The sequence below is a fragment of the Zychaea mexicana genome (assembly GCF_025766255.1).
Source record: "Zychaea mexicana strain RSA 1403 chromosome Unknown BDB00scaffold_87, whole genome shotgun sequence".
NCBI lineage: Eukaryota > Fungi > Mucoromycota > Mucoromycetes > Mucorales > Lichtheimiaceae > Zychaea > Zychaea mexicana.
Genome location: NW_026516750.1, coordinates 26,574 through 45,079, shown reverse-complemented (window position 1 = coordinate 45,079; position 18,506 = coordinate 26,574). Strand labels below are relative to the sequence as shown.

General features: G+C 43.1%; 4 protein-coding genes across 4 annotated transcripts; 1 reads left to right on the top strand and 3 right to left on the bottom strand.

Moving 5' to 3' along the window:
* Positions 1–254: 254 nt before the first annotated feature.
* BDB00DRAFT_613286 (FAM72 protein-domain-containing protein) lies at positions 255–1,179 on the bottom strand. Its single transcript, XM_053118029.1, has 5 exons — positions 938–1,179; positions 800–858; positions 656–730; positions 426–579; positions 255–355 (listed from the first exon to the last, which is right to left on the bottom strand). The coding sequence occupies exons 1-5, from the start codon at positions 1,091–1,093 to the stop codon at positions 353–355; spliced, it is 447 nt and encodes a 148-aa protein (XP_052975718.1). The 5' UTR covers positions 1,094–1,179; the 3' UTR covers positions 255–352.
* Positions 1,103–2,548, bottom strand: BDB00DRAFT_613277 (uncharacterized protein). The gene has a single exon (XM_053118028.1). The coding sequence runs from the start codon at positions 2,427–2,429 to the stop codon at positions 1,266–1,268; it is 1,164 nt and encodes a 387-aa protein (XP_052975717.1). The 5' UTR covers positions 2,430–2,548; the 3' UTR covers positions 1,103–1,265.
* A 1,847-nt stretch (positions 2,549–4,395) lies between these two features.
* On the bottom strand, positions 4,396–7,355 carry BDB00DRAFT_842971 (Rho GTPase activation protein). The gene is made up of 10 exons (XM_053124923.1): positions 6,843–7,355; positions 6,631–6,746; positions 6,349–6,490; positions 6,190–6,252; positions 5,989–6,108; positions 5,797–5,925; positions 5,450–5,698; positions 5,014–5,362; positions 4,802–4,907; positions 4,396–4,707 (listed from the first exon to the last, which is right to left on the bottom strand). Exons 1-10 carry the CDS (start codon positions 6,855–6,857, stop codon positions 4,497–4,499), a joined length of 1,500 nt encoding a protein of 499 aa, XP_052975716.1. The 5' UTR covers positions 6,858–7,355; the 3' UTR covers positions 4,396–4,496.
* A 204-nt stretch (positions 7,356–7,559) lies between these two features.
* Positions 7,560–10,049, top strand: BDB00DRAFT_941602 (uncharacterized protein). The gene has a single exon (XM_053129374.1). It carries the CDS (start codon positions 7,647–7,649, stop codon positions 9,957–9,959), a length of 2,313 nt encoding a protein of 770 aa, XP_052975715.1. The 5' UTR covers positions 7,560–7,646; the 3' UTR covers positions 9,960–10,049.
* The last annotated feature ends 8,457 nt before the right edge of the window (positions 10,050–18,506 follow it).

The following is an 18,506-nucleotide window of genomic DNA, read 5'->3' as shown; positions in this document are numbered from 1 at the left end:
ATTATTAGAAGTAGTCCGCTTAACTGATGCATATATAAAATCGACTCGTTCATCATAGTGATGAAGCATGGATGGCAGCTGAAAAATAAATATGTTTTATAGGTTGAAAACAGATGCTATCTACAAGTTTCCGCATATTGATCTCTAAGATGTTCATCTGGCGTCCTTGCAGTTACTCGTGTAATTTTAGGGTGACAAACAATCAGTGGCACAGATGCTGGCAGGTGAACTGACAATTGACACGATTCAAATGCAGCAACTTCGTCTCCCAAACGATGATAACCTGCAACAAAGTCTCCTGCACCATGTACGAATCCCCATAGCAATGGCAAATCTGAACATTTAGGACCGTTTACTGGGATAGAAAGGCAAATGCATTGTTTTAGATTCTTATCATTTGTAAGTGGTGCATGACAATCACTTGCGTTCGTCCTTGTAATAATTATCTCTTCCTTACAGTGTGCAAAGATCTGGTATGGCTTGATATCCGCACTTCGAAACATCCAGTAATGCCCATTGTTCGGCTGACTTAAACACACTTTACAAGGGACATTGACATGATAGCCTACTACGTTACCACTACGTTTTCGTTAGAACAAAGAATAGATAAATACATATTGCGATCGAATCAAATTGAAGATCTGACTAGACCTACCAATTAAGGCATGCTGTGTCTCGAACCCTGCATGTACATGATGCTGCAGAATAGTCTCCTTGTACAAATCCGAGACTATATACAACAAATTAGATGCGACATGCTCCTTTTTGTTTTCAATCATTTGATGTTGATGTGATTTACGTGTTTGGTAATAAATCTGTTGAGAATAATTGAACGGATCGATCTGACAAAAGCACGGCCTATATGATATTGTATTTGAGTATAATATGGTATGCTTTGCAGCAGTCATGAAAAAAAGGCAGACAATTGATGACGAACATTCATGCCACGATTCGTCAGCATCGTTTGACAGTGACCGCATCGAATTTGATATACTTGCTTCCGTTCGTACTCGTTACCCAGCTGTGTCATTCGTCGATATTCATTTATTAATCGTTGATTACGGGCGGTGTCATTTACTATCTCTCGAATCATAGTTCTATATCAATAATTTATGTATAAACGTAATGCAATAGAAACAAGTAAAAAGTGGGAATAATAGAAGAGTGAAAAGAACTGGAGGGATCCCGACAGCCAGATACATATTGTCGTAGATATACACACACCATGATATTATATACAGAAATTCACCGAGGTAGATAATGCATCAATTTTTATTGTTGCTCGATGAGTCATTTCCTAGTAGGGTCCAAGGCGGTGTCGGCCCACGCCATTGCCCTGTGGTCAATGGAGATGTAGTAGTAGTAGTAGTGCTATTTCGCATAGCAACAGAAGAAGATGATGGCGGAGGAAGTGTTGGTGATGATCCACATCCGCTACTATTATTACTGCATTGTTTTTTACTGCTACTAATGATATTGCCATTAGAAGAAGAGTACGAAGCTGTTAGATTGTTGGAAGACGATGCGGTTGTTGTCGCAGACGATCCACGTCGATGATAGTATTGCTGTCGATGTTCTTGATGATTTTGATGATGCTGTTGTGGAAAACTATAATGATGGTGGTGGTAGTGAGGCTCCATGTTGGAATCACTTATTATAGCGTTGGCCACAATATGCTCGGCCGTCGATCGCCCGGATGTCGGTGTTGTTGTGGGACTTTCCAAAAACGGTGTCAATACAAAGGATCTCTTTGTTGGTGTTGGTGTTGTTGTTGTTGCGGAGGTGGTTGATGTAACAGACGCTGCTGTATTTGGTAAAATATTTGTCTGGTCACCATAGTTTTCAACGTTCCCGTCATCGTGATCAACAACACCACTACCATTGCACTCACTTTCGCTTTTACTGACGTTACTACTGCCGTTATCCTCTTTTTGTGCCAGCCTCTTTTGCTGTGTTGCCGACGAAGATGAGACGCTCTTCATGGGGCAATCAATGTCCGCTTTTGATTGTTGTGGCATGCATAATTTTGGTTTTTTTCCTGCTCGCGGTGGCGGTGCCGAAAGTGGCATCATGACGAGATGCTGTGCCTTTTCGAGATCTTCTGCAGAAAAAACAGAATCTGACGTTGTTGATGGTGTTGTGGTCGTATTGTTTTGCCGATGCTGCTGCAGTAAAAACGAAGACGGAAACTTTGGCGATACCCGTCCGATGGCAGAGTCGCTGTCCTTTTTTCGTACTTCGTCGGCTCCAAAATCCATTCCTCTCCGTCGTCGTCGTTGATCGTGGGGCCCCGGGCAACAGCGGGTTGCTTGTATTTGCTGCTTGTTATGCCAAACACGTCGCCTCCATAGCAAGTAAATGGTGAAAGCTACTGAAGAAACAACTGCTGCGATCGCCAACGCTATCAAAGCCCACTGCCAAGCAAGCATTAGGACGGTAGACGAGAAAGAAGGTAGAAGAGAAACAGGGAAAAAGAAGAAAGAGTGAGTGAAAGAGAAAGAGAGGGGAGAGGGGAGAGGTGAAGAAACGAGATCCGGGTAAATAAATTTGTTGGGCACAGACCCGTTGGTGGTCAAACCGGCAACAACAACAACAACAACGGCACCAAAGTGAATGAAAAGAAGTGAACGAACCCGTCCTGTTTTGAAATCGATGTGCGCAAAGGATATCAAAATCTTACTCTTCGCCAGGTAAAATAAAATATGCTCTGTTTATATACTGCCACTGCTGCGACACTACTGTCACTGCTATCACGAGGAGGTTGGTAGGACGGAAAGAAGAACAATCTCTCTAAATACGTAAGATATATCACGACGCTGCTGCAACCTTCGTCTCATGTGGCAGTAGTAATGCATGCACGGCTCACTATCTACATATCATACAGTTCAAGCCCCTCTCACCTTCCACTCTTCATGCCCCGGCGCTTATTGGCATCTTTCTAGACACATAGCCAAGGAAATGCAGTTTCATCACGCGGAAACAAAAAACAACAAGCCATTTCCATTGCCGAAATATAGTATAAGCTACTACTGCTAACACAACCATGCAAGAAATCATACTCGTCGCAGTAATCTGAATATCGTCATCAGGGACATCGGAATCGCCCTTATGTCTTATGTTGCATATTTACCTTGTCGTCGTGCAATCCCCTTCGTTTAAGGATTTCTCGACATATAAAAAATGGAGCTTTGTTTGTTTGTTTGTGTCTGTACTCTTGGTAAAAACAAAGTGTACAAGTCAAACTATACTGTATTGAACCCTAATATGGAGCACAAACAACACTGACGATGATGTTGTTATCACAGCAGCTTAGTACGAGCATAAGCAGTAGAAACTTTCGTACTCTTAGCGAAACAAAAAGCCCACGTTTTCTTTATCAACTACGTGCTGCATACTTACAGGCACGTTGCTTGTTGCAACAGCAATCAATAAATTCAAGGCGTAGTTCCGTTTCTGTACGTGGCCGATTTCGGTAACACAGAATTGCTGGCTGTTTATATGCTCGAGTGTTCCAGGTCAGTACTTTAAAGTATATGCATATTTTATTTTTATCGTCAATGCGCTATCAAAGAATGCCAAGAGAACCATCAAGCGGTCTGATGGTAGGTGATATACGTGTGCTTGTATATGTGCTAGAGAGAAGGAAGGTATAGTGTTAATTGTAGCTTTTCTGTCGGTTTGGGTGCCTTTTTAGCTGATCACCAGACGATGAATTATTGAAGCATCTGTTTTAGAATATTTTTGAAACAATAAAAAAAAATGGGATACATATTACTTATATGTAAACCATGTAGGGGCTTCTGTTTTTTTTTCGGGTGGCCGAGAGTTCCGAACGGGTATTGTCATCGTCTTTCTCCAGCCATGAAATGTATATAACTGTATGTATCATATGTCTTGGTGCTTTTCTTTCTTTTTCGGAGGAATGTAACACAATATGTACTACACCTACTACATTAAAAGCAGCTACTGTGAGTTAACAACATGTAATGGTCTAGAAGAGTCATCAGAATAGAAGTCATGTTAATGCTCTACAAATTGAGCTCGTATAACGATATCATGCCGTTATTGTTGTCATGTTTACTGTGGCCCAGTGGACCACATAAGTATGTGGCAAGGAGAGTGGGTATCTGCTGTGATTACACAAAATATGGTCAGGGACCCGGGCAGAAGCCATCTTCTACCGCATAAGAGTGGAAATCCATCACAGGGTATACGAAGAGTATCATATATAATCCTACCATAATATAAAATAGCTTCATAGTTTGTCTGTCAGCCCTAAATCAAGGCTCTGCAATCTGCAGTACTCAGGTCTTCTCAAATCAGATCATCCACACATATGTAACAACAGAAGATGACTGTGTGATTTGTTTGGGATAATCTATAGGAGATTAAATACAAGAGATGAAGTAACCTTTTTGATGGTTTTTATTAAGAGGGATATCTTATATAAATGCGTCAGTGTGTGTCTTGAAATACTATACATCGCGGATCCACCTTTATGGCTCATCAGGTTCAAATATCAACCGGTAGTTGTCCAGAATTGTTTGAACAACCCTGACCTGCCATTGTGTTTCTGCTAACCGCTCACTATCCTGCGAATCAATACTTGCGCCTGTCACTCCCGACTCATTGCCCATCAGTGTCAAGCCGAAAATAGTCGCCAGGTTCGCAGAACCCATCTTGTTATATCGCTGAAGTTGTTGTACTCTGCGATAAACATACATGCTTGCAATAAGTAATCTGGACATTTTTCTTTGGTTTTTCTTTTCCGTCAAAAGAATTAAAATGGAGGCATTCTTACTTGTCAAGATGACCCATGAGGTATTTCAATGTGGCATAATGGGCATCTGGTAAATCATTGATGACTGTATGCAAACCCAACACACGCATCCGCTCATCCTCGATTTCTGTGTAACATTGATCACGTCAATAAAATGTGCGCTCCATTTCCCATGCAGCAATAGCGCCCTATTTACAGCCAGTAACGCCGCAACAAGAAAAATGTTTACTTACTGGCTGCAGACAAAAAGTGCTGATAAGTTGAACGTGGGAATAGTGGATCCGGTAGCTCGCGGAACCATAACTTCAGTACACTGGTAATATTGTTGATATCCGAAATGTATTCTTCCGTGAGGAGGTTTACGCCACGACAATCGCGGTCGAATGCTGCCCTGAGTTTTTGGATTTGGGTATTTACTCCAGACAGACGGTAAATGCCAACGGTATTCAAGCCGTATGTTTCGACAACTTCAGCGCATTTTATAAGAATTAATGGAACTTCTTCTCGGTCACGATCCATCAATGTGTTGAGATCCACGCCAAACACTGGATTTGGATTTAGGACAGTAAGGGCATTGGCAGACTAGAAAGCACATTTCATACTATGTAAGCTGACCTATCCACTGTTCTCCATCGATTTGACACTGGTCGCACTGCCAATCCTTCTTACCATGCTGTACTCTTTGAAAGGGATCTCGCTTTTGTATGCCCTGCCATTTCCACGGCTGCTGTATGACTTTATAAAATCGGTCATATCTGCATCCTTATCAATCTTCTCCGTCAAAGACCGTAATCCCAATCCATCATCATTATCGAGCGCCAAACCGTCGGCAGTCAATGCCTGTTCAAAGATATACGCATAGCGTGCAAGTTGGTATCGAAGTGCCACGCAACATTCATCTCCTACATCTTTTAAGCTCTATTACGTAAAGATAGCAAGAGTAAGTATTTTTTTCCCGCTATTATCATTGCTCCTTAGCTTGAATTCGTTCCTTAAAATAGAACTCCATAACGTACCGATACTATTTTTGGCAAATGGGTTTGGAAATATTCTTGCCGTGAAGCATTGGTTGCCTGCAACTGTTGCCTATAGTTTTGATCTGCCATGGTTGCCTTGACTCGGGCATCTTCTTCCATTTTATTCAACTATCATATGATAAATCAATTAGCACGATATATAATAATTTCGAGTATTAAAAAGTCGGGTACCTGGGCTTGTGTTTTGTTGTTTTTAAACAATCCTTTTTTAGGAACATGTAACGGATCGTTGTTCTTTTGTAAAATTGCTCGCTCCCATTCCTCGCTATGCATTTCGTACTTTTGCTTGCACTAAATGGTGTCTGTCTGTTAGTAAATTATTTCGCACTTGCTCTCTTCCTCCTTATTTCTTAGTGTAGAATGGGAACGGACCTTTTCCAAAGTCAGATCTGCGTCGCTAAGTTGCTTTTCATGCTTCAGACCAACATCTTTGACCTATGTGGGGGAGGAGTGAAGGAAAAGAAAAACCGGCTTAATTCTCCTAATTGATCGCTTCGCTTCTTGTACTAACGAAAAACAATTAAGCGTTACCTGCTTTCTACCCTTTTCAGTATCCTTGACTAACAGTTGCAAATCGTCTGCGACTTCAGTAACGTCAGAAGAAAACCGTAAACGTTGTTCACCAATCGTTTCGTGTACTTTGAGGAACGATGTCCAGGCATCACCGTACGTGCTACAGTTGTAAGACCATTCATATCAGTAACTCTCTGTATTCACCACCAACCGCCATTCCTTTTGTCCGCTTTCTCCCTTTTCCCCTGTTCCCCCTTTCTCTATTTTTTTTTGTGTGCGTGTAAAAAGTGAATCACAAACCCTGAACGCGGATGTGCCTTGTCAAAAGATTCTGACATTGATTGCGCGAGTTTGATCATCTGTTTCCCGTATTCTTCTTCAAGGGCGGCTCGCTTTCTTAGGAACAGCATTGCATCCTAAAGACCGAAAGTTTGTTCAATACGCATATGGTTTGTTATGTGTCAGAGGTGAAAATATGTATGTGGCACTCAGTTAGCAATAGTATTTTTTACCTTGGAAGCTTGCATATCTTGCTTGACTTTGTCCAACAGACATTGAAAGCCGTTCTATATAAGCGTGAGCGAATAAGGAGTACCACTTTAAACATCAAATGCAAAGAAGCAAAAGAAGGATTCCTCTTTTTTTTTCATTGTTCTAAATTTACATCTAAATCGGTCAGTTGTGCAAACACGTCTTTAGACCGCGCTTCAGGATCGCCTACTAGACCAGCTGATGTGGGCGGTTTCTCATCGCCGTATGGGGAATCAAGACCCTTTTTATATTCGTCAGGTTTATTCAAGACCATGGTTCAACGAGCTCCAGCATTCAAAAATGAGAAAGGAAGAGCGAAAAGAAAGGGAAGAGGAAAAGCAAATAATAAAAGCAAACAGAAAGGCGGTACTTTTTAGGAAGGCAAGCAATGCTGATTGCAGTTTGCTGGTACGTCGTTACATCAAAATTTGATCTGAGTCTAAGATATCAGCTTCTGCAGCGCATACACAGTATGCGGGGCACGAGAAAGCGAGAGGGAACCGTTTTGTAAGGAGTGCGTTGCCTTTTTATGTAATTAGAGCAACAATAATGAATCAGCAGCCTGTCATGGCACAGCTGGGTCTGCGCCGTGTACGACCATTTTTCACATACACACATACACCAAGTGCCTGTCTGCCTGCCTAGCCCATGACTTGCAGAAGCAGCAGCCGCAGCAGCAATAGCACCAACAGTTGAATGCGGATTTCATCCTCTCTTTCTCTCTTTCTTATTTTTTTCTTACTTTCCTCTTCTCTTGCCCATCTTCTAAACACAAATACACCAGTATGCTCCACGCTAGTACTACTTGTAGCACTGCGGCTGGCAGCTCACAAACAGTAGCCACCACCGCCACACCAACTCTTTCCGCCGCGTCGTCGCTTCCTCAGGATATACTATTGAACATAAACAATTACCTTTGCGAAGAAGACTGCTATGCGTGCCTCTTTGTTTGCCGCCAGTGGTACCTCTCCTTTATTGCCAAATTTTACACCAGCGTTACTATCCGCACTGCAAACCAGTGTGCCCACCTTTGCGGTGTACTTGACGCGATCGCGCAATCTCAAGGCAAGGAGGAACAACAAGAGCTATTGCAGTTGGGTCACGCTGTCAAGGAGCTGCATATGGATTTGGGCACTGAGGTCCTGGAAAAGCCGTCATCGAGTCGGTTACCCGGGCACTTGCCGTTCCTTAAATCATTTACTGTCTCCTCGTTTCATCATCAAAGCAATCACCATGGCAACAATAACACCACCAGTTGTGACCACGGCAACCACTCTATTACTTTACCCAAGTCGGCTGATAATCACATCACAAATGATAATGACACCGATAACTTAATAGTAACAACAGCACCGGCATTGAGCTGCGGCAAACTCGCCCCCAGCAGAAGCTTTCTCGGAACGTCCATTGACACGTTTTGGACACTGCCTACCACCTTGACTCAACTGCATTTATCAATCCCTCGTCTACAAAAAGGAGCAATACTTCGTTTACTGCGGAAAGTGCCACGCTTGACAAGTATGTACCTTAACTGGATCAATGGCTCATGGACGTGTAGCTACATGGATGCTGTGCATCAGCTTTGTCCAGATCTCCAGCACGTGTGGGTGTTTGCAGAGACTTTCCATACTGAGAGCCAAGCACGAGAACGACAGCGCGAGCCGAATGCTGCCATTGACGACGACGAAGAAGATCAAGATCTGTGGGATAGGCCCGATATGACGCCGGACGAAATCATCAACCGCCTATTTCCGCCACCATCACCGCTACAAGCAACAACAACAACAGCAAAATTTACAAGTAGTGGTAGTGTTGCCAAGAAGCTTACGCATTTCTATTTATCCATCTATCGCGGCCTTCCCGAGCACATGAGCGACTGGTTCGTTTATGCTGCGCGGAATTATCCTAATTTGGAATCCTTTTCACTTGAAACAAGACCCAAGCACCTTGATCGCGTTGGAGAAAGAGCATTTGAATACGATCTACTGGACATGCTAATGACATACAAGTGGGCGAGCCGGACATGGAAGCAGGCCGAGGTCCCAGCTTTTGGGTTATTTGTACGCTCTTGCCCCAAGGTACAAACCGTCAATCTCTTCCAGCTCTATCTCACACGCCATTTACTCTCAACCATCTTTGCCTGTGGATTACCCATACAACATTTTGGAACGACACGTAACATTCACAGCATTTGGACGGCTGAAAACAACTGGTGCTTTAGTGAAAGTTTGGTATCGCTTTCACTCCAAGCATGTGTCACACCGCCTGCCAACAATGACTCATTTATGAAATTTCTCGGCTCCTTGATACATCTCAAACATCTGAACCTTGCACGCTATGAGCATTTCACCTTGTTTTCCTTGCTTGAGGCTTGTCCTGGTCTAGAAACTTTGACACTTGAACATATGGCCATCACATATAATAGCAACGTTGCTAGTAATAACACCGAGGGCGGAGGAGACATCAATGGTGGTGCTAGTCTACTTTTGCATATCCAACGACGGTTACAGCAGCGAGCATTGGAGGCTACATGCTTATCGCTGCGGCAGCTCACAATTCGACAAACAGTTCTCAAAGAATCCTTTTTTGGTGACATTCCATCGTCTCTGGAAGATTTGGTTGTGGAAGACAGTGCCATCATTGGAACAGAGCCGTATCGCGCCTCGATTCTAATGCCAAGCCTTAGTTTGCAAACGCTCGTCATGAATCATATGCTTTTCGAGGGACAGCACTCAGTGCGCAAGATCTTCAAGCAAAGTGGCCAGCAGTTCTCAGCTATTGGGCTTGTTCAGTGTTACAACAAGCCAGCAGCAACCAAAGAAGGAAGAAGCAACGCGTTTTTGGGTGCCACTAGTAGGAGATGGTATGATTTTCGACGCACAAACGAACCATCTAGCAGCACTAATAGTCGCCAACCACAACAACGAAACAGAGATGATGAAAGGGTGCTGGGTATTCGGCCAATGGCGGATGACTTTGCAGAGGATTTGCTAGATAGTGAGGAAGTTGAAGGAATATATAGTCTTGAAATCTCTTGTCAGTCCATCAAAAGAGCATGTATAAATAATTCACGCTTACTCGATCCTCAACTTCCCTGAGATGATACCCCACATGTTTTATTCCTACACACAATAAAAGTACCCCTCTTTTTATTGGATCAGTACAGCTTTTATAAATAAACCTCTGTGCATGAAAATGGTAAGTAGTTTTATATTGGAAAGTTTTGTTGTTCATAGACGTCAGCTTGGCAAATGATGTCTCGTGATACGCACTACATCGGGGATTTGGAAAAAATCTTTTTCCAAAACCCGAATTCAATTTTTGCAGGAATGCGTGGTTTAGGCACCCGGCCCTCAAAAGATTCTTTTTTCTTCCTTGACTAAACACACTTTACTTTTCATATCTTCGTAATCATGGGTGGTCTTGGAAGCGGACGAAGACAGCTTAACAGCACTCCTGCACAAAGTCGAAACAGAAACGGAGATTTCTTTGACCGAATTGTCTCTGCAGAACGATGCTGAACTTGCTGCAGCAACTGTCGAAAACGATGGAGATGTGGTTTACAGAGAGGCCAGAGATTGCGTTGTTCTCGAGACGTTTAGGCTGGCGCGTGAAAGCCGCCTTGCAGACACCACCAACCAGTACTTGAGCCGTCAAAAAGAGTTCAAAAGATGGTGTACCAAGATGGGTGTGAATCCCATTCCTGACGATGGAAAACTTCACCTTCTTCCGAAAGAAGAGGTTGGTTCTCTTGTTCACGATATAACACGTATAGAGAAATAAACACAATTTTATTGATCATAACCTTCTATGAGGCTGCTTTCCGAGCTCACCAAAAGCGAGGAAGAAAAAAGCTGCGCCGGAGAACCCTCATCAGCCTGAAGCGAGACCTCACCCGCACTTGCTGCCGCGAATAGTTTGTCTCCACCTGCCCATGAGCTGCACACGATGTCGATAGTCGCTAATGAGAGCAATAATGGCAGCAATGCTGATGACCATGACGACATTACGGAGCTCAACACACTGTCCAATGTCGATACAGCTTACGAAGTGATGGACATGATGGACACTATGGACGAGGCCAGAGAAGCATCGACGGTCGCTTCTACTATCGGCACCACCATCAACACAACTAGTACTACCACGACCATAACCACCAATAGCACTACCGCTGCCGCTTCCTCCTCCTCCTCCACTACCGAGCCGCTCATTAATCCAGAATTCGCAGCGTATGCTCAACTTGCTGCAGGCGTCTCTGGAAAGAGGGTGCGATACACAACCGTCGAAGCATATGCTGCTGCAATTGTCGACCTATGGGCCGAACAATGCTTAGTCGACAAATTTCCGCCCGAGCCCTCGCGGAAAACGTGTTGAAGCGTTACTCGACTGGTTGCGCAGAGAGGATCAGAAGATTGCTCGCGCCAATTCCGATGATAGGGTAAGTTAAAGAAGCCATTGATGTTTAATAGCACAGTAACTTAACAGATCTGCTTTTCATTTAAAGGGTGCCTTCACTGCAGCAGACGGATACACAACCCATACAGAGATGGAAAAGATCGTCGAGCAGTTCTGGGCAAAGGGAACTGAAAACGGCCTCCGCAACGGCACCGCGTTCCTTTTGCAGCACTACGGTTTGCTTCGTGGCGAGAGCATTCGAAAGATGGAGTTTGCAGATTTGCAAACATTACATCTAGAGGATGAAGGTTCAAGTCCTTGCCATGCCCTCGTAATGGTTTTAAAGTAAGGCAAGACTAACAAGTTTGGGCGTGTGGAGGTTGCTGGCTGTATGCGCAACAAAAACGTCAACATCTGTCCGCAAATGATGCTCGCTTGCTATTTGTTCAGTCGCTACGAGATAACCAGGGAACAATTTCCGGGTGTCAACAAGAACGTGGACTGGTTCCTACGCAAAGTGATCAAGGCGTCGCCGACAGCTCCTGAAAAGGAGATGTCATACAGCCAGCACCTCAAAGCAATCACCAAGGCTTTCGAGGGAGCCTCGCTTCATTCGAAAGCCAAGACACATGCTATGCGTGGCGCCGCTGCTCGGATGGCAGAGATTGGTGGCTCGAGCGAGGGCGCAATTCGTCGTGCAGGCCGTTGGAACACCAGCTCTTTGACGACCGCCTACCTCACCAACCTCCCCCACGAACTCCTGCGAACTCTTGCAGGTTTTCAAATGGAATGCGGCTTTTTTTTAACCTTCCTCGCGCCAATGTTGAACCACCGGAAGAACTGCGCAAGCAAATCTTCAAGTTTGTCGATTACTGGCGTCAAAGGTTAGATGAAGGCAGAGTTGAAGAAGTATCTTGCGCCGCCGACATGCTTTTGAAGCTGTTGGATGAGCTGCGTGTTGTCTTTCTGCAGGATTCCGTTCTTCTTAAAATTAAGAAACAGTATCCTCAGCATTACCTTTGGAACCATCCTTTGTTCCAAAGCGAGTTGTATCAGCAGTTCGAAAGGTAACTATATTGAGAATCATATAAAGTGTGTTCTTATCCCTTTAACGCCTATTTGTTAGTTCTGTTGAGGCGGCTGTACAAGAGACAGAAGAGCCGGAGCAGATGCGACTGAGAAGAACTGTTCCCGAAATCGCACATCAACTCTCTGATCTCAACCATCAGTTTGCATCGCGTTTTGAGGCACAAGCTCGACACCAACAAGCGCAACATGAGGCTCACATACAAGTCCTTCAATCACTGCTGTCTACCATATCATACCTTTGCAAGCGCTTGTTCCGCATATCAACACCCTTGCTACATTTGCGCAGCAGCTAACAAGCTACACGTCTGGTCAGGTGCCTTTGACTTTGACGCGAACCTCGGCAATACATCTCAGCAACACCAACCACGATCATTCTGGGATCTCCGAACCCAGCAGCTTGCTGCGGTTTTGTGGACACCCACTCTCAAATACGTCGACATGTTCGAAGAACATTGGGATACTTGGTTCGATATGCACCTCACCATACCGCCAGAAGGCCCAGCAAAGCCTCGTTTTGATGCATGTCGTTGCCTTGGAGCCAGGCGTACGAACCCCACACGCCTGGTATAGCTCAACTTTGGGGGCAGGTTTGCTTGCACCAAATGCAGTGAAGCGATTCTACCGATTGGCTACGGAGCTCAATGATCTGATTTTTAAGCGTGATCGTGCATCGGTCGTTTCGACGCATACGCCAACTGCGAGACGAGTATCAAAACCAAGCCATAAATTAGTTGCTCGCCAATTTTGATGTTATGATCATTCCCCCCTTCCATGTGTCGAGCACGGTCCATTACCAATAAAACAGACCGAGCAATGCTCACATGGTCGCACTACTAGTTTCGTGCGAAGTTGAAAGAGAGAGGTTTAACACACATGAGAGGAAAACAATTACGGACGAGGTTGATTGTGAACTTAATAATTTCTGATTTCATTTTTCGCTGTTGTATAGCTGCTGTACGTGGTGCAACAATCATTAAATTAGAAAAAAGGCATACCACAGTGGCCTGCTTGAGCTGTGGAGGAGCGTGGATATTGGGTGGTGTAGAAGTGTACTGTACCGGTGCCGCGGTTGCGGTACAGTGATGCACCGTGACATCAATAGCAGCAAAAGCATCTTCATCAAAGCCCTTATAGCTAGACGGATTGTACAGATTTCATAATCATCGATAGTTTGGCATATATATTCTTCTCTGCATATTATTACACATACCAGATTCTTTTTATGTTAAAGTACCCATATAACTCTCGTATCATATTCCTCATCCTTTTCAAACGCGTATTTCGCCCATTTTTAGACAAACAACAAATCATTAGCTTGCTCTCTTCCTCAAAATAGAATATTATTGATACATGTATTAAATACATAAAAGCTATTACTTATTATCTATGTAACTTGTGTTGTTGGGATTGATATTTAGATCTCTCTGTGTGGTGCAGCATTTAAAAGTCATCAGCGTATTATACCGTGAATTTTGCATCAAGCAGGACCTGAGATGAGGACACTCACTGCATTACTGTATATACCAAGCACCACCGCATTATTGCACATCTGTGCTCGGATGTACTATAGACTCAACCATAACCTTTCTAATGCTTTACATAATGTTGTCGCCTAGTACCGAGCACAAAAGATCCATCCCGCGTACTGTGCAGGAAAGCAAGATAAAATTCATGGAACGTACGTGTTCATGCGCTACATAATGTGTAAGTATTTTGACTGAAAAACGAACAATAAACGAGTCGTTCATGTCTGTAGATTAAAGTATTGGCTACAACAACTAGGGTAAAAGGCAATTACGAGAAGTTACTCCCGTTACTGGAAGAATATGTTCAAACAGTGGTGGAGCTAAGCGTTGCCGATAATCATAATAGCATTACGCGTTTTCGACTCTCTGGCAAGTGCGCAATTCACTCGCTCAATCTATCTATATTTTAGTTACTATCCCAAAAGTCCAAATTTCGATTCATGCCGCTCGTCACGGCCCTGTAAAATCCCTGAAGGCCCAAACGGTTATGGTGCAACAAGTTTATAACCGACATAAACGATGCATTTTTTTGAGGTTCCATAAATACCTTTGTATGCATGACCAGCTAAAACAAACCTGTAATAATGATTTTTAGGTACTTTCTGTACAATTGTTATACGTTTATGTTGTCATTTGTCTCAGCAAAAAAAAGGTATGGGCACTCAAAGTCTGCCACTTTTAGCTGGGGCAGGTGAAATTGAAATGGTTGGCAGCATAGTCGGTACAAAGTGTATCCGCGACATACGGCAGCATGAAACGCGCTAAATCCATCTTCACCTCTTTCTATATTACATATTTGACAGTTTGAAGAAGAACTTACCCATAGCTTTGTGTAACGCATCTCCACCCAGTAATACTCCCACGAAGATTAGAATATACTTTAATGGATGTGTGCGCTACATTGAGGCTTATAGTAAGGGTATAGATGTGTGGGCAGCAGACGAAGAGGTGTGCAACTTCACCACAAGAGTTTCTACATTTCATCATCAGCGCCCTAAAATAAATGTTTACTATAAAGGAATCAGGATTTTAAATTCTCATATTGAAATGATTCTCAATTTTGTTGGTTATAAACTTTCTACACCATATCAGAGATTTGGATAATGTCGGCTTTACCTCAACGGGACTGGAACCAATTCTTTACAACGAAGCAGCACGTCGTGTTCCTTTAACTGAAGATCCAGGATCGCGGCAAAGCAACAGAAAATGTAGAGGGCTATAGAAGCTCTATCGGTATGCTAGTGCGGCCCAGATATCTCACCTTGTACCACTACGGTTATATGAGACTTTATTTTGAACCCATGTTCAACAACCTCGATTTTCTGTTACGAACACGATCCCTGGAAAAAGTAAGCTTTGCCAACGTATGATACCGGTTTCCAACCAAAGCTTGAAAATTTGAGTAGGTCGCCGCACTTACAAGAGCTGAAGTTGTTCAGTTACTACACACCTATTGCTAGCGACTCCTGGAGGAAAGTGTCATGTCTATGTTTAGTATATACTTCACCTTCTAGTCTTAGCAACAATCATGGCTACAAGTATCCGTGAACCGTACTCTTGACGCGAAAAAGAACTTATCACATTGATCCTCAATACTTGAAGTCCATATCTAATTAAGGTAGCGAAAACACTACCTGAAGAAAACTTTGTTAGGCTCATATGATCCGTAATTGAAGAATGTACCCATCGTAGCCATCGCATACAACATTAAGTCAGAAAATGAAGTATTAAGTTATAATAGAAAGCAGAAAATGATTTAATCATTTATTGTACAGTCAATCCCCGTTAACTTCGACCCTCAAATATCGCCGAATGTGTTGACAGTAGCGAGTGTTGAAGCTTGGTGGGATTGATCTCTGCGCTATATCTGCTTGAGGGGACGTTGTCGCCAAAAGATTGGAGTTCCCGAGGATTGATTTTAAAGAGGTCAATTTAGTAGGGATGGACTGTATCAATTCAATTCGCCGAATCCTTCCTTCCTCTTTTCCTCTGCTACCAACCGTAAATACGGTAGGATCTATGCGTGTCAGTTTTCTGTGGCCTGAATGAAGTTTCTTATATGAAGACAAAATTTGAACTGCAACATTACCTTAAGGCATGAATCCACTAAGAATTCTTGTGTGCCAAATGCGTGTGTCGCCGTCATCAGCAGATACATCCAAACAACTAGGATATAGTAAGTGAGTCATCCTTATCGGAAATAAACCCACTATAGGCAATGAGTACTTACCTCAAGATTGTGTTTTAATCCACAGGATCCAGGATCGTTGCTAATGCTCAAGAAAGTGAGCGCAAAAAAAGTAGAATATGGGGGACGGAGACAGGCCCAACTGTCGCATGGGCGCAGGTTCACGAAGAACCTATGGCGGAGAGCACTAGTTTCAGTGGAAAATGATTACCCAGGAAGCCACCGGCACTTGACCCGCTGACAGCTGCCGCGACTTTCGCCGGCATATACGCTATTCCTGTTAATGGTAACTGCTCTCGGTACCCACCTGGTGGAAAATAATTTATTTCAGTCCACACTCGGAGGCAGGGTCGCCTTGAGGGAATCTCACCCTCACATGTTCAGACTTTTAGGCACTCTCAAGGCAAACCGTAAAGGATGCCGAGAAGCCTATAGCCGCGCCCTGCCCTCCCAGATCAGGAGAGGACTCGAACCTCAAGCGTGTTCCATAGCAAACACACCTGATCAAAATCAGCGAGTTAGGCATTCGCGTAGCAATGGAAAACCTGGCGGCAACGGGAGGAGAAGGGATAACAGCAGTATAATTTGATTATCCTAGCATTTTCATGATACAAACAAAATAAGATGCTGAGTTGTTTTTGGTTTAACGTTACTTTACCTGAGCAAGACAGTGCGAGAAGCAAGCTATTGCTATCATATGTAATAAAAAAGCGAAAGCATGACAGTGAGTACGTGAGATCTATACTCAGTTAAAAAGAAAAAAAAATGCAGCTCCTTTCCTTTTGTTGTGAGATATACAATAAACCTGAGATTTTGCTTACCATGACAGGAAACGCGATCGATCCCAGTAATTAGGAGCAAACCAAGACATCAGATGCGTAAACGCAATTCCTTCTTAAATCACAAGCAACAGGGCTCATTGTTAAGTAAATAGTAGTAAAAACGACAACGAAAAGCAAACGTCAAAGTTAGCAACTACAGATACTCGCAAAACAATACGAAAGGTGCATCTACGCGACTTGGATGCTTGAACTTGAGCATGAGCAGTAGAAAGAGAGGATGCACAGCAACTACTGCTGCGTGAAATCCACCATCTTATACTGTGTTTGAAATCGGCGTTTGGGGTTTGCTTCATCGTTATTAGCCGTTCTATAACGCCGCCCTTCGCTTTAATTGTGCCCATATCAAAAAGGTTATCGAAGGTTTACTTTGGCAAATGGGCATTTTCATATACTGTTTGCTTCATCTCACATTTATAATATCGATCAGATCTTCAGCTTTGAGCATTATGTACTTACATCCTACATACACCTAAACCAGTGCATACGCCATTCGAGGTCATATCAAAATTATTTTACATTACATTTAGTGCCTCTAAAAATATTGGTATATCCATAGGAAATACGGGGGGAAAAGCCTATGTAATGGTTTTGCTATTGTGAACAATTACATACCGCAGCTCTTTCCGCATCATGAGGCTAAGGAAAGAATAAAAAGATCCAATAATCGTCAGCTTTATAGGTCCCCAGGGCACATATAGCATGTTGGTTGCAGGAATCGAATATATAAACATACTTCCTTGATTCAAGCTTTCAACTTATGTCAGTAAGATGGTCAGGGTCGGTTCCAAAAATATTAGACTCATAAATAAATATCTTGAATGACATCTAATGATACAGTAGCATCAATGACAAGCATAATAAATACAACTGCATTGACGCCCCTAACTTAGAAAAGGGTAAAACTTGTATTGTTGTTATGGATTCCTTACCTTTAAATGACAAAGACATATACCAAGAGCGTGGAAGATCCGCAAAGAAAGATGCAGATGTTGGTCCAATAGGCACAGGTCACGCTATATGCTACTATCAAAAACTGGCCGTGGTCTTAAAACATCCAATTCGTCGTAATCACATTGTTCATTATTACTACAAACACCATCCGTCGCTAGCGACGATGAAGGTCCTTATGGTTTTATATCCTTGCAAACAGGGGTCCCATCCTTTTTGCAAACCACAAACCAGATTGTAAACATTAGAATTTCTGCTTTCGTTGCTGATTGATCTCCCTTGAACGTGTTCCTCATTAATGATGTTGTTTTTCTCCCTGAACATTTGTTGACGCATACAGATGACACACTGCGACTGTCTATCCAGTGCACAATTACCGTACAATCTGTTGTTTGTAGGTGAGCTATTCAGTCCATAACGAAACCAGTCATGCTTTTTTCCTATGATATGTTGAATGTATCGACTAAACATTTTTTCTAGAAACTCGCGTCATGTTTTTTTAATGCACCATTGAAAACGAAGCACTTTACCATACATGCCATATTGTGCATATCTGTAGCTTACACAGATAAAGAGGTCCCGCTGGCTTATATTTAATGATATCCTCCACCCCTGCTCACTTCATTTAAATTTTAGTAGAAGGGGCTTCAATGAGCA